Genomic DNA, 21665 nt, shown 5'->3' with positions numbered 1-21665 from the left:
TTGTGATGCTAAGGAAAGGAGGGGGGAGCAGCTTTGTATTACATTCCCCTGTTTCTGTTTTTATAAGAAAATCTTTTGTTCTCCAGTTCTTTGACTAGGGCTAGTTTTGCAGGTGAGATGTAAAAAGTCCATTCTCCCAGGGGCAGTCTTCAACTTCCAGTCTTCCAGAGGCAGATGGTCATGGACTTCATTTCCTCTATTTGACTGATCCTTGATTTCTACACTAACTGCCTGTACCCAATTCTGGCTTAACTCCTTTACTGCTGTAGGGAAAGGGGCGGACCGTTCTGGCTTCTTCGAGTTGGAAGGGGGCAGCCTGGGGCAAGCAGTTTGGAGTTCCCTTTTTAGAAATCGAGTTAATCCAGGGGTCCATGGTAGAAGTCTGGTTAGGGAAGAGCAGGTTGTAAAGGCATCTGGGGTGCTTCAATCTGAAGTCCAGTGATGGATGCAGAGCAGAACATCCAGGCAAAATGTAAGGTGAGGCTGTGTCTGGGGGGCACTGGGGCATCAGATGGGTTTCCATTGCTTAAAAGACAGTGGAAGAGCCCATCCGAGTCATAGCACCAATGTAAGAAATCCCATGAAAACCACGCTGGACACGGGAAATTGCATAAGGGAGTTTATTAAGCAAACAGAGTGTCTCCCTGCAGGGTAAGAGAAAATGAGAGGAAAAGAAAGGGAAAGAGAAAGGGCGCACGCTAGAGAGAGTGGAAAGCGAGGAGGAGAAAGAAAGCAAGTGAGTAGGAGAGAAAAGCAAGAGAAAAGATGACTACCAATTTAAAAAAAAAAATTTTGTAGTTGTAATATGGACAGAATGCCTTATTTTATTTTTATGTGGTGCTGAGGATTGAACCCAGTGTCTCACACATGCTAGGCAAGCACTCTGCCACTGAGCTACAGCCTCAGCCCATGACTACCAATTTGTATTCCTACTAGCATTGTACAAGGGTTCTGTTTCCCCTACCGTCTTAACACTTGTTATCTGATTTTTTTATAATAGTGATCCTATCATGCGTGGGAGTATATCTCACTGTGGGTTTCATTTGCATATCCCTGATGATTCCTGATGTAGAGCATCATTTCACATATACTCACTAGCTATTTTTGTGAATTCTATGGAAGAATAGCTATTCTGGTTCTTTGCCTTTATTATTTTTCATTCATTTACTTACTTACAGGTGCTGGGGAATCGAATCCAGGGTCTATGCATGCTAGGCAAATGCTTTGCCACTGAGCTATTCCCACCCTCTCCTTTGCCTTTTTTTTCTAGTGTTGGAGATCAATCCCAGGTCCTTGCACATGCTAGGAAAGTACTCGAACACTGGGCCACGTCCCCAGCCCCTGCCTTTGCCTATTTTTAAATTGGGTTATTTGGATTTTTTCCCTATATGAGTTCCTTATTTATTTATTTATTTTTTTGCAATTAACCCATTATCAGATTTATGGTTTCTCCCATTCTTTATTTGTTTGATAGTTCCCTGGGTTTTTCAAAATCTTTGAATTTGAGATAACCTGACGTTTATTTTGTTGCTTGTGGTTTGGGTGTGAACTCCAAAAAATCATTGCCAAGGTAAGTGTCAGGAAGCTTTTCTTTTGTTCTCTCCTAGGAGTTTTCTGATTTCATGGCCTTAGGTTGAAGTCTTTAGTTCATTTAGGAAGGATTTCTGTGTATGGTGTAAGACAGCGGTACAACTGCATTCTCTCCCATGTGCACAGTTTTCACAGTATCATTTATATGAGACTCTCCCTTTTGTGTATTTTTGGTACTTTTGTTGAAAATTACTTGACTGTACATACACGGGTTTATTTCTGCGCTTTCTATTCGCTCTCATTGTTCTGCGTGTCTAATTTTATGCTGGTACAACACGTTTGTTCTGGTACTACCTTGCATCGGCAGGCTCATCAATATGAAGAATCACTTTGTATGATCAGAAAAATGAGATCACACTTCATTTATGTATGATCCATCAAAATGTATAAATGCATTCTACTGTCATGTACAACTAATTGGAAAAAAAAAAAAAAAAAGAAGGGCCCCCGAAGACCCCGCTCCCCCGGCCTGGCTCTCACCTCGCCCTCGGCCTCTGCGCTAGGTTCTCCCTCCGGCCGCAGCTCTGAGTGGGTCCCGGGGCTCAACCGCGCCCTCCCGGGAGGGAGCTACATTTCCCTGCCAGACAGCGGTCGGCGGCTTGACGCTCCAGCCCCGGAGACTGGCCCCTCCGGCCGTAGGTCGCAGGCGGAAGTGACGTCACGGCTCGCCTCCGTCTTTTCCGCTGCTGACTCCTGGCAGCCGAGTTCCTTTTCACCTTCGTGGTCCTGGGGCTTCTTACGGCTTCGGTGGGGCCGGGTGCAGGGACCGACCGGCGCTGGAAGGGGGCGGTGAAAATAAGCGTGTGGCCCGGGCCGCCGAGGAGCCTCTCGGGTGAGGCCTCACCGGTCCCGCTCGCGTCCGCCGGGCTGCGCCTCCTCCCAGGGTTGCCGGTGCTGCTCGGTCTCTCGGGCTGTCCTGTCAGGAGCCACGTCGCGACTGCGGGTAAACGCGCTTCCTCGGGGTTTTTACAGACGCGACGATTGCCTCTTCAGGAGCCTCCGAGGCAGGCTTTGTGGATTATTCCCGGGAGGAGAGACGTTCCGGCCGCTCGGGTCCCGGTGGCTGCGCCCCGCGACCCCGCGCGCGACCGAGGGCTCGCTCTGTGCGGCGGACCGCTTGGGCTTGCGCGCCCCGCCTGCGTCTCAGACACGCTGCCGTTGGGTGTCTCGGGCGTGCTGCTTTCCGTCTGTAGCCGTGAACGTGGGCAGAACGCGAGTCCTTCCCCTAAAAACCAGATACTCGTTCTTCTCAACCTAAGTGCGTGGCTGCGCCGCCCGCAGAGCTTCGCCACGGTGGCCTGTGGAAGACACGATGGAGACTTGATTGCACTTAATATTTCAGCTTATCATTTTCTCTCCAGAAAGGTGAGCCTTTTTTTGGTGAACTACTTGAAAGGCAGTATTTGAAAATTGCAGACATATTGAGCTCTAAGTGCCTGGTAAGGCGTCTCTTAGAAAATAAAATTTCAAAAAAGGGCAGGGGTTGTGGCTCGGCGGTAGCGCGCTCGCCTAGCACGCGTGGGCCCTGGATTAGATCCTCGGCACCGCATAAAGATAAGGTGAAGGTATTGTGTCCACCTACAGCGAAAAATATACATTAAAAACGTAATAAAAGTTATTAACACATAGGCTGGGTAAAAAAGTAAAAGCATGGTTTTGGTTGTTTTTGGTTCTTATCTTAATTTGAGGTTCATATGTTGTAATTGCTTTTTAATTTTCTTTGAACCTGGAGCAGTGGCTGTTGTTTTTCTGTTTTCTTTTAGAAATCACTTATTTTTACAGAAAGTCATACATTCTGATTGTATTCTCTTAGTATGTTTAAATGTTTTTCATTTCTTGTTGTCCCTGCAGATTGAAGAGTGCCTGAATGGCTGGGTACGGGATAGTGACAAAATTCAAAGTAGAGCTGTTCTTAGGGAGCTTGTAAATTAGCGGAGGAGGCTAACATATAACTAAGGAAATAAATGGATTTTTACAAATTGACAAAGGTAGAGACAATGCTAGTTTCTCATCTTCATGGGGGGGGGTGTAGGTGAAACAGAATGGAGTAGGAGATTTGAAAGCTTTCTATGAATTGTTGGATTACATTTGTGGGGAGAAAGAGGAACTTGCATCAGAGATTACTTCCAGGTTTGATACTATAGTTATTTTCTGTGGAAAATAAAGCTAAGGAAATAATTTACTCTTTAATATATAAATGACAGGGAAACTAAGTTACGAATCTGGCCTTTTTTTTTTTTTTTTTTTTGCTGTACTGGGAATTGATTGAATCCAGGGCTTCACATGTGCTAGGTAAATGCTCTACAACTGAGCCACACCCAATCCTTTTAAAATATTTTTATCTTGAGACAGTATCTTGCTAAGATGTCCACATTGACTTGTGATTCCCATGCCTCAGCCTCCAATTTTGGGGCTCACAGGCATGTGCCGCCACACTAGGCTTTTTTTTTTCCCTCTTTTTGAGATGGGGTCTTGCTGTCCTGTCCTTACTGGTCTTCAGTTCCTAGGCTCAAGTGATGCTTTTGCCTCAGCCTCCGGAGTAGTTTGGGATGTGAGCATGTGCCACTGTGCCCTGTCAACACACTCTTATTATCTCAGTTTCTTTTAGTCAATTGATTGCAGTCAAGTCATTGTTAGGGTTACAGTCTCATGTAGCTTAGCTTGGGAAGCTTACATAGGAAAAAATCTGTTTGTAGACTTACTCAGATAGTGGGTTCCACTCATTTCCTTGCAGTTGTAGACTTTGTTGCTTGCTGTCTGCTGGTGTCTGTCCTTAGTTCTTAGAAGCTATCTGTAGCTCTTGCCACTTTCCCACTTCATTAAGCTAACTAGAGGAGTGTCAGAACCTTCCTGTCATAACCTGCACTTTCATTTTGGAGGTTATAAAGTGATCATTTAGTAAAATGCTTGTAAAGGTTAGGTGTTATGTATAACTAAGGGGAAGGAGAGATTGTGGTTGAGGAGGCAGACCATGGGATGGTGGGAGAAAGTGGGAGGAGGGTAATAGGAAAAGGCAACTTGTGAATAGGTGGTCCTTCCCTGGGCTACAGAGTTTGGTGATATGAGAGAAGGAAAACAGTAATCTCCATTAATTTTAGTAACAGATTTTCCTTTATGTGTAGATGTGTGGAGGTATACATTTGAGCAGAGAAAAAATAAATTTTGAACTGGTATACCAGGAGCATGGCACAAGCAGACAGTGAGTTCAGGAGGAAAAGCAAAATTATTGTGTCCATTTTTTGCCTCAGGTGAAGCAGTCTGTGGGTATTGTTTTGTGGAGGTTTAAGTGTAGTAGAAGAAGCCATCTCCAACAGCAAGTTCCTGAGTTGGGGCTATGTTGTCCGAGGTGATGTCATATTTAGCAATGATACATAGGGCCAAGGTTGAGTCATCTGAGGTGTGGTTTGGATATCCTTTTTAAGTGGGTACCCAGTGGAGTTAATGTGGCCCTCTGGGTTGTAAACCAGTAAAACCCCCAAGCCAGTGGTGATAACACCAAGCACTTTACCAACTGAGCCATCTCCCCAGCCTGAGAGAATTTTTTTGTTTGTGTTATTTTTGTTTTATATTGGAAGTTTAGATCCTGTTAATAATATCTCTAACTCTGAAGGGACTAAGGGGTGTCCTGGCAAGGCCTTATTTTATGGCTTAAGTATATGTGGAGATGTGTTATTTTGATTTACATTTGGGTATCTGTCAGTTAAGAAATTCCCAGAGGAGGGCTGGGGATATAGCTCAGTTGGTAGAGTGCTTGCCTGGCATGCACAAGGCCCTGTGTTCAATACCCAGCACCACAAAAGAAAGAAAGAAAGAAAAATTCCCAGAGGGATTTTTGTTTCTCCTTGAATGGGACAATTTTAGGTAATGGCCCACAGTTTATAATAAATGTAGAGATGGGGCCATTTGTTGATCAGGGCTTCCAATGCTAAGATGAATATTCCATGTTTGACTACTTGGGTTGTTTCTTGGGTCCTTTTGTTTACTAATGACATCCTAATGGACGGGAAGCATCAACTCTCCACTAAACTTCACCACTGATGAACAACAGTCCCCAGGTCTAAGGACTCTAGTTATTTATCTGTTAATTTCAAGGGACTTTTTAGGTAGTCTTGGAGGACACTTTGGTACAAGGCTGAGAACAGGGGAAACCACTGTGTCTCTTGCAGATTAGTATACCCAAGGTCCCATGTTTTGCTCCATGCCGTCTTAAGGAGGCCTCAGTACTCATGCAAAGCTTGTGGGGTGGTGTTTCCATGACCCAAAGCATAATGGGCATCTGGGTATGGGAGGTCACAGGCTCAGGGTTTGTGAGATCCTTTATTTCCAGGAGACACTGGTAGATGGCCAGTCATACCTTATAATGTGAATATCAGGAGGCCAAGCGGGACAGTTTCTTGCATTAAATGCCATGGGGTAACCAGTGGCCACCACAAATGGTCCAGAGACTCTCAGGGCATTAAAAAAGATTCTCAGAACCTCTATCGCAAGGCAGAGTTTTTGTTTACTTTCTTTTTTTTTTTTTTAATTTGAAGGTGCTAATATGACTGCCTGTTGATTTTAGTTTCAATATAAAATTTGTGAATGTGGAATATTTTGCTACCAGAACTGAAAGAGTACTAGAAGATATTGCAGTTCTTTATCCTTCATGAATGTGCCAACAGAATATCCTTGGGGAAGGATGTTATTATCATATCTGTATTCCTGCAGGTGTGTGTCATTAGGATCTTGTTTTCAAAGATTGTGCATGATGACAGTCTGTTGGATGAGAAAAAGGTGTATTGTGTGTCTTTGGAGGTTGGGGCAAACTACAGCCCAGAGGCTGTTGAAATCATGTTAACCAGATTTTTTTTTAAAAAAGGAGAAAAAAGAAAATCTACTGTATAATAGTCATATACTAATGACACCTCCCAGTGTTCAGTAACCTGATGTATAAGAGGTACCTGACAATGAGCTTCAAGCCTCCAGCAGGCGTCTCAGGATGGGATTTGTCCCACCCGAAGATAGGAGCTACGGCTTCCAGGATTATCCAAGATGGCTGCTCTGGCTTCCAAATGTGTTGTCAAATGGGGAGCTGCAGCTCAGGGGTGGACGTGGTCAGCTGGAGGTCCTGGAGACAGGATGCAGTTGGTCCGGCAGTGGTCCTGGAGGTCGGGTGTGTTTGGTGTGGTTGTGGGATCCAGGCGGCCGGGTGCAATCAGTTGGTCTGGGTTCCCGGTGATAGGGCACAGTCAGTTGGTCTGGGAGTCCTGGCGGCAGGGAGCAGTCAGTTGATGTGAGGGCCCCAGAGGCAGAGAGTGATCGGTCGGGCTGAGGGATCCTGGAGACAGGACTCAGTCAGTCCAGCCAGGGGTCCTACAGGGCCTGGCTGTTGTCTCAAAATGGCGGCAGCCACGTGTAATCAAACCTGCAGGTACTGTAACAGTGAACTTCCAGGCAGCAGCAGGCAGCTGGTGCTCCACTGGCGGTCTGCAGTCAATCTGCTGGCAGCTGTCAGACGATCGGGAGGTGAACCTCGAGCGTTGGGTGATGGATAGGGGTAAGGCAGGCGATGGACAGGCGAGAGGCAGGCAAATGGCGGATGATAGACGCCTGACAGTGAGCAATCTGCTCTCAAAAAAGGCGTCGATATGCTGGCAGATTGCAGGTGATCACAGCAGACAAATGGGGTAAAGAGCAGGGGATCGATAAGCAGCAAAAACTGCCTCACCGAGAAACAGATATCCTCTGCTTGAATCCGGCGTTGCGGAGCGACAAGGAACGCAGCCTCCCTCTAGACCGCCATCTTGGATCTCCTCTGTTAACCAGATTTTTAAGAGGTCTATATTTATTGGATGTTGAATGGAGAAAATCAGAAATTTCAGTAATATTGCTGAGGGGTCCTTGATGGAAGGGACCACCCATGGGACCACCCATCTTAGGGTTGTAGTAATGCATCATGAAGTATCCTTTATTTTATTTTCAGATTTAAAAACAGGCAAAATTGAGCTGACAAATGGATAAGCAGTAGAGATAATTTCCTCTTCATGAACTGGGTTTTATGTAAGTTTAAATCCTTGAGGTCATTTACAGTGGGCCATTGTTAATAACCTATTTTAGTTACGGATCCATGGGTCTCATTTTATGAAGCCAGTTTGTGCCAAAGTCTTAATTTAATTATTTCTTATGTTAGATTGTTTATAACCAGTAAACACTTATGTTAAAGTGTTTATTATATATAGTGTTTATCTACCTAGAGGTACAAGCCATTTTATTTATTTTTAACTCTCTTTGTGATGCTGGGAACGAATCTAAGGCCTCATGCATGCTAGGTCTGTGCTCTACCACTAAGCTAAACCCCTAGCCCCTAGTTTTAATTTTTTATTTATTTTAAAAATGCATTAACTGATTATATTTATTAGTATTTTTATTTAATTTCAATTTTTTGGTACTAATGATTGAACCCAGGGGTGCCCAGGACCTTGTGTGAGCACTCTGCCAACTGAGCTATCTCCCCAGCCCGCCCAGCCCTTTTTTTGTATTTAATTTTGAGACAGGATCTCAATAAGTTGCTTAGGGTCTTGCTAAGTTGCTGAGGCTGGTTTTTGCAATCCTCCTGCCTCAGCCTCCTTGCTGCAAGTACAGGTGTGCACCACCACACTTGTCTTATTAGTATTTTTACTGACACATAAAATGTGTATGTTTATTGGGTACATTTAGGGCTGGGGTTGTGCCTACTATGTGCAGGGCCCTGGGTTCCATCCCCCCAGTACCACAAAACAAAACAAAAACAAAGTGATGTGTAGGGTAGAGGGTGATATGTCAGCATGTATACAATGTGGAATGGTCAGATCAGGATAATTGGCATATCTTTTACAACTCAGACATACATATCATTTCTTTGTGTTGGGAACATTCAGAATCCTGTTAATTACTTTGAACTGTTCATTTAATTGTTGTCAACCCTGACTGTGCCATAGAACATTAGAAGTTATTCTTCCTGTCCATCTGCATCTCTGTGCCAATCTATTTTGAAAGATTTTATGCGTGAGAATAAGAAAAGGAGCAGGATGTAGGGAGAGGTTGCCCAGAGGCCCTGGCCCCTAACCCTGCCCTCTTTTCCTTTTTCCAGCCAGATGCTGAAACTAAATATCTAGGATCAGATAGCTAAAAGCCTAGAACAAAATGAGAAAGGGGAGGGAAGAGACTACCTTATCAGATAACTCCCAACTGAATGGGAATAAAAAAATTTTAAATGCAGTACAAATGCCAGAAACTTTTAAATACAATACAAATGCCAGTTGAACAAAGATAATAGTGGCTGTAATTTAATTTTTAATTTTTATTTACTTTTTTCTTTTTTGTGGAGCTGGGGATTGAACCCAGGGCTTCAAGCATGCTAGGTAAGCACTCTTCCTCTGAACCATGTCTCTAGCCCTAGTTAGTAATCTTCATATCAAACCACTAGGTACCAGGGGAGAAAAAATAAGATAATTGAATAGATTGTGTATAATATGAAAATATTTTATTATAAATAACATGAAATAATTATATGACAAATTATATATGAAAAATAAAAGAAGTTCCATAATTTGATCTTGTTGAAAATTAAAAATTTTACATGCTAAACTTTTATGTAACAAAAGATAAAAACAACAACAACAAGAAAAAAATTCTATTTGGGAGGTAAAGGCAGGAAGATCTCTTAAGCCTAGGAATTCAAGGCCAATCTGGACAACAGAGCAAGACCATGCCTCAAAGGGTATAGTAGTACCCTATATATAGGGTACTACTTGGGATTTGGGCCTATACAATGTAGGTTTTACCTTAACTTTAAAGTGTGCTAACATGACCAATTGACAAAATTTCATGAATGCATTAATAATGGGAACTCAAATTATAGTTATACTGGAGGATCCCACTAAATTTGAGCATTGTTCTTCCATTCTTAAAAAGTTACTGTGTGAGAAAATTGGTATGCTTCTCTTTTAACTGTAGACTTTTAATTGTAGAGTCACAATATCCATTGCCTTAAAATACTCCACATGTATCCTCTGATAGAATAAATAATAAGTTGAAACTAAAGTCAGTTTTTGTCATTTACAGATTGGTTTCATTTGTGGGCCCTAATATTAAAGTAGTTAATACTGCCTCAAATTAAATCCCTACAGGATTAAACCTGGTTATATAAACATACTAAATAAGGGGTGATTATCTCCACTATTTCTACATATGGCAGGCCATTATTGCCCATTGTTAAATCTGAAAATAAATAAATGGTGCTTCTTAATAGATGACTGCAATATCAGGGTTCCATCTAGGAAGGCCCATAATCAGTACTTGGGTAGTGTTATTATTAACATTGTATTCAATCAACAACTAGTAACATTTTTTCTCTTGTTATGAATTACATGTTTTGTTCATCACCTGTTTCAGCAGCCTTGCAGCCTCAGTGGGCATCCACCTCTGAAAGGACACACTTCCTGTTTTCCAGATGACCTCTGGGGTACCTCAGCAACATTATCATCTCATATCATCTTTGCAGACATCATCTTACTATATACATCTTTCTCTAGGACTACAGGTATGACATTACATTAATAATGTTCTCCATGGATATTTGACACATAAGTTCAACATCTCTTTGTCCTTTTTGGGTTCTACGGGGAGGATATTCCTCATTTACAAACTTTATATAAAAATGAAAATCAGCAGGCATTTTTGTTAATGCCCTGAGAAACCCCTTTACTCTAGAGGTTTCCACAACCTCATTTAATTTCTCTTGGAGTTCTCTGGAGTACTTATAATGGCCACTAGTTGCCCAATACTAAGAAATCACCCCTTATCAGGTGTATAGTTTGCAAATCAGCTGACCATAAATGTAAGGATTTATTTCTGAGTTCACTTTTGTGTTCCGTTGGTCTCTTGTGTCAACTTTTCTGCCAGTGCATGCAGTTTTGCTTACTGTACATTTGTAGTGGATTTTCAAATTGATAGGTGAGGTTTCTAGCTGTGTTCTTGGTCAGAGTCCTTTGGCTATGGTGAGTCTTTTCTGGTTTTATGTGGATTTTAGGACTTAAAAAATATTTCTGGGGTAATACATTGGAATTTTGGAAAGGTTGGCATTAAATCTGTAGATCATTTTGGGTAATTTTTTTTTTTTACCTCTTCAAGCCCGGAGAATGGACTAAGAGACATAAGGAATAGCCAAAAGCGAGGCTTTACTTTAATGGAAGTCTTGCAAGATTGGGTGCCTGATGGTCAGGGACCCCCAGATTGGGTATAACCAGTGTTTTATCCCCTAAAGTGCAAGATCCCTTCACTGGTTCCTCATTGGTTGAGTACTATAGAGAGTACAATCTTCCCAGATGTCACCTAGGTTTTACTGTCTCCTGTTGGATTTTTTAAAGAAATATACCTTTAGTTTCCACCTTCCTTTGTCCTCTTGTGGTAGGAAAGTCCCCTTGGATTCAGCACACAGTTTATCTCTGTTGGTCAGGTGGTGGTGGGGCCTTCCTTCTCACCTACTGTTTGTCAAGGGGCTGTGGTAGGTATTAACTGCCTTGTAACTTTCCATTCTGTTCTCCCCTCCAGCCACCTGTCTTACATCCCAAGTAATTTTACATTTAAGGCTAAGTAATGTATTTTGAAAAAGGACCACCAGGATTTTCTATTTCTCACAAATCTAGGGCCTTAGGTATGATAGGAAAACCTTTTTACCACTAAGGTACACCCCAGCCCAACAGGGATATTTTAACGATAGTTCTTCTGATCTATGAATACAGTTGTTGGTTTTGGTTTTGTTTTGGTGGTACTGGGCATTGAACTTAGTGCCTCGTGCATGCTAGTCAAGCACTCTATCCCAGAGCTACATCACCATTTGGTCTTCTTTTTCCATTTTTGGGTGTTATTTTCAATACTTTCATCAATATTTTTAAATTTTCGGTGTACAGATTTTAATCTCCATGTTTATATTTTTTTCTTCAGTATTTTTCTTTTGTAGTTACTGTAAATGGAATTATTTTTGATTTTTTTAAGATAGTATTTTGTTAGTGTGTAGAAACCCAACTAATTTTTTATTTTGAGATGACATCAAACCCATGGTTTTGTGCATTCTAGGCAAGCACTCTGCCACTGAGCCACATCCCTAGCTCCCAACTGTGTTTTTGGTTTTTTTTGGTACCGAGATTGAACCCAGGGGTGTTTAACCCCTGAGCCACATCCCCATCTCTTTATATTTTTTTTAGAGACAGGGTCTCAATAAGTTGCTTAGGACCTTGCTTAGTTGCTGAGGCTGGCTTTGAACTCATGATCCTTGTGCCTCAGGCTCCAGAGCTGTTGGAATTATAGGCATGTGCCACTGTTTTTGGCAGTCTCTGGAATTAAAAATATTTTTGATCTGCAGTTTGTTGAATCCACTGATATAGTCTATGGCCATACCACCTGAATGTGCCTGACCTTGTCTGAATCTACTGATGTGGAAGCTGTGGAAAGAGAGAGCTAACTGCATTTTGTTGAGGATATTTGCATTTATGTTCATTGTGCATATTGTTCTGTGATTTTTTAGTTTTGTATTGTCCTTGACTGATGTTTGATGGTTAATAAGTAATGCTTATTGATGAATGGTTGATATCTACAGGAATGCATTTAACCTTATATACAGTGAAACAGAGATTGCCACTATCCACTTAAATGCATAAGCTGCCCTGACGTGTGTGTGTGGAATCACAGGCATATTTCACCATCAGCCTTACGGGATGGAAGCCATTAATTTGTCCCATGGTAAGTTCTGCTGATGTTATTTTTCAGAGACTCTGCTCTAGGTGCCCCCTGTATAGTATACTTTCTAGTGCTCTGGGCTTGATGCTGCTGCTTATTCATTTCAGGGATACTAAAGTCAGCTGAGAGGGTAGTTTTGCAAGTCAGCTTCCTGGTATTTATTCTCTGGTTATAGGTGCTACATGATTTCCTTCACAAGCTCTATTTTCACCACAGGCAATTAAAGAGGCATATTTCTCAGGGCTTACAGTTCTTTATTTGTAAAATGAGACTACTAAACTTTTTCTGATGGGTGGCATGACTCACCATCTCTTTTTCTGGCTCTAGTTGTGATCTGGCATTGTATTGTATTTTTCTGTGTGAGTTTTCTCTATTCTTTCCTTCTTTCTTTTTTTTTTGTACCAGGGATTAAACCCAGGGTGGATAACCACTGAGAAACACCCCCACCCTATTTTTTATTTTAATTTGAGACAGGGTCTCGCTAAGTTGCTCAGGGCCTTGCTGATTGCTCAGGGCCTCTTTAAGCTGCTGAGAATGGCTTTGCTTGGGGTCTTCCTACTTCAGCCTTTCAAGCTGCCAGGATTAATAGGCATGCTCCACGGTGCCTGACTTTTGTGTTTTCTTCTTATTGCTTTTGTATTTTGCTTTGTTTTCTTTTCTTTTTCTCTTTTTAACCCAAATGCCTATCAGAATTTTTATTTTTTTTAAATTTTTTTATATTTTTGTGGTGCTGGGGATTAGAACCCAAGGCCTTGTGCATGCAAGGCAAACACTTTATCAACTGAGCTATATCCCCAGTCCTCCTATCAGGATTTATTTATGACCATCAAAACTGGAAATAATCTAAATGTAGCATTATCCATGTACATGGAGGATGGATAAATTGGTATTCCATACAATGGAATCTTACTCAGCAATAAAAAGGAATGAATAACTAACGCCTGTAACCACATGGATGAATCCAAATACTACTTCACACAAAAATGCCAAACTCATGCTACCTACCTTACGATTCCAATTATGCAGCATTCTGGAGCAGATGAGTCAACACACTGGTTTGTAGACCAGATCCAGTCCCATTTTTATATAGTATATAAGCTAAGTATTTACATTTTTTACTGGTTAAAGAAAATCAGACTATTTCATGACACATGAAAATTTCAAATTTCAGGGTCTAGAAATAGTTATTGAAATACATCCATGCTCATTCTTTTCTATTTTACATATTATCTTTGGCTGTTTTCCTACTATAATGGCAGAGCTAAGTAGTTGCTACAGAGATTATATAGACCAGAAAGCTTAAAATATTTATATATGGCCCTTTTCAGAAAGTTTGTTGGCTCATTCTGCTGCAACTAAGATAGCTCAGAGGTTTCCAGGGTAAAGTGATAGAGTTGACCAGGAGGGCTTTGTCCAGAGGGTGGCAAAAGTGTTGTGTCTTAACGATGATAGTTACATGACTTCATAAGTTAAAATCAAAACTCAACAAAAAATGAATTTTTAAGTACTTTAAAAATAATTTTTAAAAAACAAGAGAAATAGAAAATGTCAGTAGTTGCCAGAGGATAGGGGATAGACCAACTATAGACAGCACAGGGTGATCCTTTGGGTGATGGAACTATTCTGTGTATCAGTTAGCTATAACTCTGCATTTGTGGCTGGTGCAGTGGTGGGTGACCATTCCAGCTACTAGGGAGGCTGAGTTTGAGGCTAGCCTGGGCAACATGAAGACAGTGTCTTAAAAAAAGCACATCAAAACAAAAATCCCCCAAATGATACATTTGTCAAAATTCATAGACTTGAAACTAAAAAGGGTGATTTTACTAGATGTAGGATATAACTTTAAGAGGCAGTATTTCTGCATTTCATTTGATAATCTGGGAGCTTTCCTCTGGGAATAAAAGTGGGCTTTTGTTTTCTATGCTGGGGCCTGGTGTGTGCTAAGTATACACCCACTGCTGAACTATAGCCCAAGAAAAAAATGCTTGCTTTTAAATTTCACTAAACTCTCAAGTAGTAAGCAAAGGATTAGAAAAAAGGGTCCTGAAACTAGTTCCACAAAGCATGTTACTATAAAAATATGTATAGACCTTTTTTAAAAATTTTTTTGTTTTAGTTGTTGATGGACACAGTACCTTTATTTATTTATTTTTATGTGGTGCTGAGGATCAAACGCAGTGTCTCATGCATGCTAGGCAAGCACTCTACCAATGAGCTACACCCCCAGCCCATGTATAGATCTTTAATAGAAAAGAAAAAGTATATGTCTTTATAATAAAAAAAAAAATTTTTGAACATAGTCAAAAATTTTAAAAATACATAAACTGAAAGGCAACATATGACCTATAAACTACATATTTAGTTAAAACTAAATCCAGTTCTTTTTTTTTTTTTTTTGGCGGTACTGGGGATCAAACTCAGGGCCTTGTGCTTGCGAGGCAAGCACTCTACCAACTGAGCTATCTCCCCAGCCCTAAATCCAGTTCTTTATAAGAACTAATTTCAGAATACAAATCACATATAAGACCACAGCTTATCCAGAAGCTCTTCAGAATCTATCTGTGAGTTCAAAGGGAAGTAGAGTGGTTTCAGCTGCAGGCTGGCTGTTATACTGCAGTTGCACAATTTTCCCTTTGGCTCTTTATGATGTAGATGCAGGAGATGTTCAGTCTTAGCCATGAAGGAATATGCTGTACTGGAAGTTTCTGGAAAAAGAGACCAAAGCCATACGGTGATATGCTCGCTTCAGAGCAATAGGGCTCACCCAGAAGGGTCCTTGCCAGGACATTTTTAGATTTCACTTCCATCATCATTGTCCTCATCCTCTTCCTTCTTCTCTAAGTGTTTTCATGTACTTACTAGCTAAAATCATCTTTGGTAATACATCTACAAGAAAGTGAAAAGTTTCTGATTCCTCTGCAATATTTGCTAAATAAGTCAGTGCTTTCTATTTTTTTCCACTGCCATATCTGTAGGAACAGGTGACCAGGTACTGAAGAGACCTCCTTTATCATCAGACACCATGCACTGAACTAGTAGGGCTGGAAACCATCTAGGGAAAGTCAAAGCAGTTAATTGTGTGACAAGCACTGCCCAACCTCGGCACAGGAAGGCTGTGGTCAGCACTCATCAACACAAGGTGCTGTGGACCCAGAGGGGCTGGATGAGCCACACACATCCTGGACCCGCCTGTCCTGCTTAAATGTGTGCAAGGCAAGCCCTGGGGGCTACAGTGACTGCCTAGGCCCCTGTGCCACCAAGCAGGCAGGCAGTGAGAAAAGGGACCAAAGTCTATGTGGCATGGTCAGGGAGCAGTGGACATCCTCCTTGGTCCACATGTTCAACTCTAGGCACTGTGGCGGGGGCTTGAGTGTTTTCCTAAGTGCATCGACTTGTGTGGGAAATTTGAACTAGAGTGGAATGACTTAGTCATGTGAATGTGGGAATCATGGTCACCTCTGGGTTTTTATGCCTTTCTTTCTTCCCTTTTCCTACTAGACTTATTTTCTAGGGCCCCAGTCTGCCTTCATGAAGAAAGGACAGAGGCAGAAAGAATAGCGGTTGACTGCCTGACAAATTGTTATCAGGTAGGAAGAACGTATATCCTCCGAATGGCATACTTGCTCGCTCCAGGTAGACATTTCCATCTAGGTGTTCTTGTCTGCAGAGATTCTTAAAGCATATAAACCCTCACTCAAGGACTGAGTCCCAGTTGAATTTCTCCAGAGAATGCAGCCTATTATACTAGGAAATTATTATTCTAAAAATAATCCTGGGATTTCTTTGCACCAACTGCATGTCTTGCATTTTGCTGAATGTTGTGATAGATGATAGGAAGGTGAATGTTTCTTTTTATGAAAGACTTTATTCACTTATCATTTATCAAATGTATGAAATGTGCTAGGAGTGTCTGTGTGTGTGTGTGTGTGTGTGTGTGTGTGTGTTTGGGGTACTGGGGATTGAACCCAGGGACACTCAACCATCAAACCACATTCTCAGTTGTTTTTTGTATTTTATTTAGAGACAGGGGCTCACTGAATTACTTAGTGCCTTGCTAAGTTGCTGAGGCTGGCTTTGAATTGGTGATCCTCTTGCCTCAGCTCTCCAAGCCACTGGGATTACAGGTGTGTGCCATGGTGCCTGGCCAGGAGTATATTTTAATAGAGGAAAGTAAGATGAGAAAGAGCTCCTGTTCTGACTATGGTGAGATACATTTATGTTTTCAGTGTGCCATTAAAGCCATATGAGTGGAGAAGATAAATAGTGGGTGAGTGTGGATACAAAGAAGAGTCTCTGAACCATGAAACCCTGAGGTAGATAATGGGAGAACTTCCAACTCTGTTTAGGCGTTGTCATCCCTTCTCATTCTCCAGTGAACTTTATGGAGGTGTTTCTTGGCCTAAACCAGGATTTGTGTGTTGTTACAGGAGTCTGTGTCCTTTGAGGACGTGGTTGTGGACTTCTCCCAGGAAGAATGGGCTTTACTGGACCAAACTCAGAGAAGCCTCTACAGACAGGTGATGCTGGAGAACTATCAGAACCTGGCTGCTGTAGGTAAGACTGCCATCATTCCTGTAACCCATGAAACAGAAATATATTATGTATTTACTGTGTTGCAGTATCAGTGATGTGAACCTTGTGACAGTGGAAAATAACTGGCATAATCCCTGTCCGGATACGTTGTTATCTACTATGGTGGTTTTTAAGATGTAGTCCTAGGATCAATAGTTTCACCATTACTGTTTCATAAAAGTGCATTTTCAGCCTCCACCTTCGATACACTGAATCAGAAATTCTTCAGTTGGAACCCTGTCATCTGTGTTTTAACAGTTTCTCCATATGAATCTGATATACTATAATGTTTTAAGACTCACTTGTGTAGATTTTCCCTCCATGATAACAAAATCTCTGTTTCACTTTATTTCCTGTTTGATTAACATTTAGTGCTTTGTAAATGTCTACATAATCATCAGTTTGGGTTTCAGGGGTCAGATATTAAGAGGGGATATTTGCATAATGAAGTCTTTTTAATAATCATTTCACTTCTGTCTTTAGAACCAAAGATCCTAAATCATGAGAAAGTTTATGATCTCTTGAATGAATCACTTCCATTAATGCATCTTTCCTCGTGTACAGGATGTCAGCTCATCAAACCCAGCCTGATCTCTTGTTTGGAAGCAGAAGAAGAGTTGAGGACAGTGGAGAGAGGTGTCATCCAAGGTAGAAAGTATTTGTGAAAAACATCCCTGGTCAATGAGAAGTTCATTATGTTTGCAGTATAATAGGGATATATATATATATCCTATATATATATATATTTTTTTTTTTTTTTTTTCCCTGATGCCAGTGGTGGAACATAGGGTCTTGAACATACTAAGTAAGAACTCTACCAGTGAGGAGACTTTATTTTTTGTGGTACTGGGATAGAACCCAGAGGTGCTCTATCACTGATGCTCTATCTCCAACCCTTTTTATTCTTTATTGTGAGACAGGGTCTTTGCTAAGTCACCCAGCCTGCCTCAAACTTCAATTCTCCTGACTCAACTTTCTGAGTTGCTGGAATTATAGCCATGTACCACTGTGCCTGCCAGAGGAAACTAAAAAATACCCTTTGAGACCGAGGCCATTTGAACTTGGGAGCTTTGAGATATCTTCACATCCCAGTACTCCATTACTTCCAGACATTTTTACAGTCTCAACCAGTGACTTGCTCTTTTCTTCTTTGAGTTTATGATTTCATGTATTTTTTTTGTCCAAATCTTTCTTATTTTCCTTTCCTGATAATACTGTTTCTGTTCACCAGGACATTTAATTTTCAGAGTAAGTTAATAATTTCTAAATTTGATCATGTCCTTATGATTCTCAAATTTAATTTTATTTTAGTTATTATTGTCATTATTTTGTTACTGGGAATTGAACCCAGGGCCTCATATGTGGTAACCAAGCTGCATCCCTTGCTCCTCGAATTTTAGACCTAGCCAAACTGCTTTATTCTATCCTGGCTTTATATTTATCATGTTTAATATGAAAACAGGTACAAATTAGATGTATCATTTTTTAACTTTTCTAACTGTTTCATTGTGGGAACACTTTTATATATGTTTTTCTTTTTTACTTTAGAATGGGCAAGCACTTCCAGCAGGATGTTTTTTGGTTAAAAATGGCAAGTGGGATACAACCGGTAAGATTCACAATGTATTTTTTTTTTTTCTTAGTTGTAGATGGACATAATACCTTTATAATATTTATTTATTTTTATGTGGTCCTGAGAATGGAACCCAGTGCCTCACACATGCTAGGGAACTGCTCTACTACTGAGCTACTAGCCCAGCCCTGGATATTTCTTATTTTCCACATTTAGAGAGGAATGGGCATTTCATGATGGAAATCAGTGCAAGCTAGAGATATTTGAGAGAAATAACCTTTACCCATAGGGAGAAGGTTTCTAGAGAGATACCAAAAGCTTGTGTGAAACTTCAGTTTCCCTATGGATATATTACACCCACATGACTTGACATTGTTTAAAATAATCTCATGAAAATCTACAGAAATTCTTTCACAGAGCAGATGGCATGGGTTTCTTGCAGTAGGATTTCTTCATTCATAGTCAATGAAACTTAGAGGGCAATAGCTATATATGTATATTATGAAAATAACAAAACTCATAATCATCATAATGCTTCTGCCTTGACATGGGTGGAATCTACTAATAAGTTTGAAAAACTTCTTCTTTATCATTCATTTTTAATTTTTTTGATCAATAGGCAAGTAGCCACAATGGAGAGGAGCTCTATGACTTTAAGCCACATGGAGAAATCTTCAAAGAACACTCACACTTTCTGACACACCTGGGTACTCAAATTAGAGGGAACACTTGGGATTATGATAAATTTGGAAATGACTTTCCTACTCTGCACAAGGACACTTCTGCAGAGAAACTTGCTGTGTTCAGTCGATATGGAAAAGATTTCGGTGTGACTCCTAGTGTTGCTTACCAGGCAACTTGTATGCAGGCCAAATCATTTGAATGCAGTGACTTCAGGGAAGCTTTTGTTAGTCAGTCTCACCTTCCGGCACATGGGAGAATTCACAGTGAAGACAAGCTCTTCCAGTGGGAGCAGTGTGGTGATGCCTTTAATCGCTCCATGAGCCAAGCTACACATGTTCAAACATACACTGGGAAAAAAGCCTATGAATGTAAGGAGTGCGGAAAAAGTTTTAAATATTCTGCCAATCTTAATATTCATATGCGAACCCATACAGGAGAGAAACCTTATCAGTGTAAGGAATGTGGCAAAGCCTTTTCTAGGTGTTATCCACTAACTCAACATTTAAAAACTCACACTGAAGAAAAGCCCTTTGAATGTAAAGTTGTGGGAAATGCTTTAGAAATTCTTCATGCCTTAATGATCACTTTCCGAGTGCACACTGGAATAAACCCTATAAGGGTAAGGACTGTGGCAAAGCCTTCACAGGGCGGTTCTCTGGCCTTAGTAAACACTTGCCAACTCACACTGGAGAGAAACCATATGAGTGTAAGGAATGCGAGAAAGCCTTCACTTCATCCTCAGGCCTTATCAAACACATGAAAAGTCACACAGGAGAGAGACCCTTTGAAGGTGGACCATTGTGGGAAAGCTTTTTGCTTCTTCCTCATCCCTTATTACACATTTGAGAACACACACTGGAGAGAAGCCCTTTGAGTGTAAGGTATGTGGGAAGCATTTACGTGTTCTTCTTACCTTCGCATTCATATGCGAACTCACACTGGAGAAAAACCCTATGTATGTAAGGAATGTGGCAGAGGCCTTCACCGAGCGCACAAGCCTCACTAAACATTTACGAACACACACTGGAGAAGACCCATTTGAGTGGTGACATGTGTGGAAAGCGTTTGCATGTCCTCCTATCTTCACAATCACGTGCGAACTCACACGGGAGAGAAACCTTATGTATGTAAAGAATGTGGGAAAGCCTTCACTGTTTCTCACACCTAAGTAAACATGTAAGAAATTCACACAGGAGAGAAACCTCATAAATGTGAGGAATGTGGGAAAGCCTTCACTGTGCGCTCAGGTCTCACTAAACATGTACGAACTCACACTGGGGGAAGCCCTATGATTGTAAAGAATGTGGGAAAGCCTTCACTACGTCCTCGGGCCTCATCGAACATATAAGAAGTCACACAGGAGAGAACCCTATGAATGTGACCAGTGTGGGGAAAGCCTTTGCTTCCTCCTCCTATCTTATTGCACATTTAAGAATTCACACTGGAGAGAAGCCCTTTGAATGTAACATGTGTGGGAAAGCATTTACGTGTTCTTCCTACCTTCACATTCACATGCGAACTCACACTGGAGAGAAACCCTATGAATGTAAGGAATGTGGGAAAGCCTTTACTGTTTACTCACACCTAAGTAAGCACATAAGAATTCACAGTGGAACAAAATCCTATAAATGTAAGGATTATGGGATGGCTTTCAATAGTTCTTCTCATCTTACTGAGCATATGGAAACACTGGCAAGAAACTCTTTGGATGTAAGGAATGAGGAAAATGCTTTAGGAAGCCCTCTTGCCTTAGTAATACATTCAGATTCCCAGTGGCAAGAAACCTTATCGATGTAAGCCATGTGTAAAGTATTCATCTGTCACTTCAAAGACCTCCCACATTCCAAGATGCCCCATGAACTTAAGCATGGGAAGTCATCAGAAGCTGCTCACAATCCAACATGCAAGAACTCGCCTTGAGCTGTACCATGTCAGAAACATAGAAAGCTGTCAACTATTTCTTGGGATCTCACCGAATGTATAAGATTTTCAGTGGAGAGAAACATCAATATAAGATGTGGAAAAGGTGTAGTTCTGCTAAGTGCTCTGATGGTCAGTCACCTCTGATAGCCCAAATGGAGAAAGAAGTCATGAAAGTAAAGTGTTGGCAAGTCATTTTTTACATTATTCTTCAACTTCTAATAAACGTGATATTCACACTTAAGAGAAATTGTTCATCTATGGGATATGAGAATTGCTTCCCTGGATCCTGAAAAGCCGACAGAGATGTGGTTTTCTTGGTGATGGTATAGATTGCTTTTGAACATTTATGGTTTCAGTATTTCAAATATTTTGAATATTTGTGTATTCTTATAACTTTTCAGTTTCAAATGTCTGATTACTACTTTTTTGCTTTTTCTGCCAACATTACTGAGATATGACTGATTACTAAAATTGTATATATTTAGGGTATACCAATCTGATTTATAATATATGTATACATTGTGAAATGATTACTACAATCAAGCTAATTAAAATGTTCCTTATGTGA

At 40.9% G+C, this 21665-nt stretch overlaps 1 protein-coding gene across 5 annotated transcripts; it reads left to right on the top strand.

Moving 5' to 3' along the window:
* Positions 1 to 2228: 2228 nt before the first annotated feature.
* On the top strand, positions 2229 to 21665 carry LOC306646183 (zinc finger protein 426-like). Of its 5 annotated transcripts, none has more exons than XR_013759820.1 (7): positions 2229 to 2955; positions 10003 to 10150; positions 12206 to 12348; positions 15844 to 16658; positions 16773 to 16899; positions 17482 to 18526; positions 19110 to 21665. XR_013759820.1 is itself a non-coding variant. In XM_079114635.1 (7 exons), exons 3-6 carry the CDS (start codon positions 12324 to 12326, stop codon positions 17580 to 17582), a joined length of 342 nt encoding a protein of 113 aa, XP_078970761.1. In that variant the 5' UTR covers positions 2246 to 2955; positions 10003 to 10150; positions 12230 to 12323; the 3' UTR covers positions 17583 to 18526; positions 19110 to 21665. The 5 variants fall into 5 exon arrangements, 3 of the variants coding, with proteins under 3 accessions (XP_078970761.1, XP_078970760.1, XP_078970762.1); XM_079114635.1 differs by having other exon boundaries at positions 2246 to 2955; positions 12230 to 12348; positions 15844 to 15932; XM_079114634.1 differs by having other exon boundaries at positions 2247 to 2955; positions 15844 to 15932.

Source organism: Sciurus vulgaris (assembly GCF_902686455.1).
Source record: "Sciurus vulgaris genome assembly, chromosome: 16".
In the NCBI taxonomy this organism is placed as follows: Eukaryota; Metazoa; Chordata; class Mammalia; order Rodentia; family Sciuridae; genus Sciurus; species Sciurus vulgaris.
Note: the sequence above shows the minus strand (reverse complement) of the source record. Positions and strands in the feature narration are given on the sequence as shown.

What these genes read in the sequence shown, in the direction of transcription:
- LOC306646183 (XM_079114635.1), top strand. Translation starts at nt 12,324, where the DNA reads ATGGAAGCCATTAATTTGTCCCATG. An exon ending in AGCCATTAATTTGTCCCATG is followed by an intron (nt 12,349 to 15,843) that starts GTAAGTTCTGCT and finishes TTTTCCTACTAG; the next exon opens with ACTTATTTTCTAGGGCCCCA. An exon ending in TCAGAACCTGGCTGCTGTAG is followed by an intron (nt 16,900 to 17,481) that starts GTAAGACTGCCA and finishes CCTCGTGTACAG; the next exon opens with GATGTCAGCTCATCAAACCC.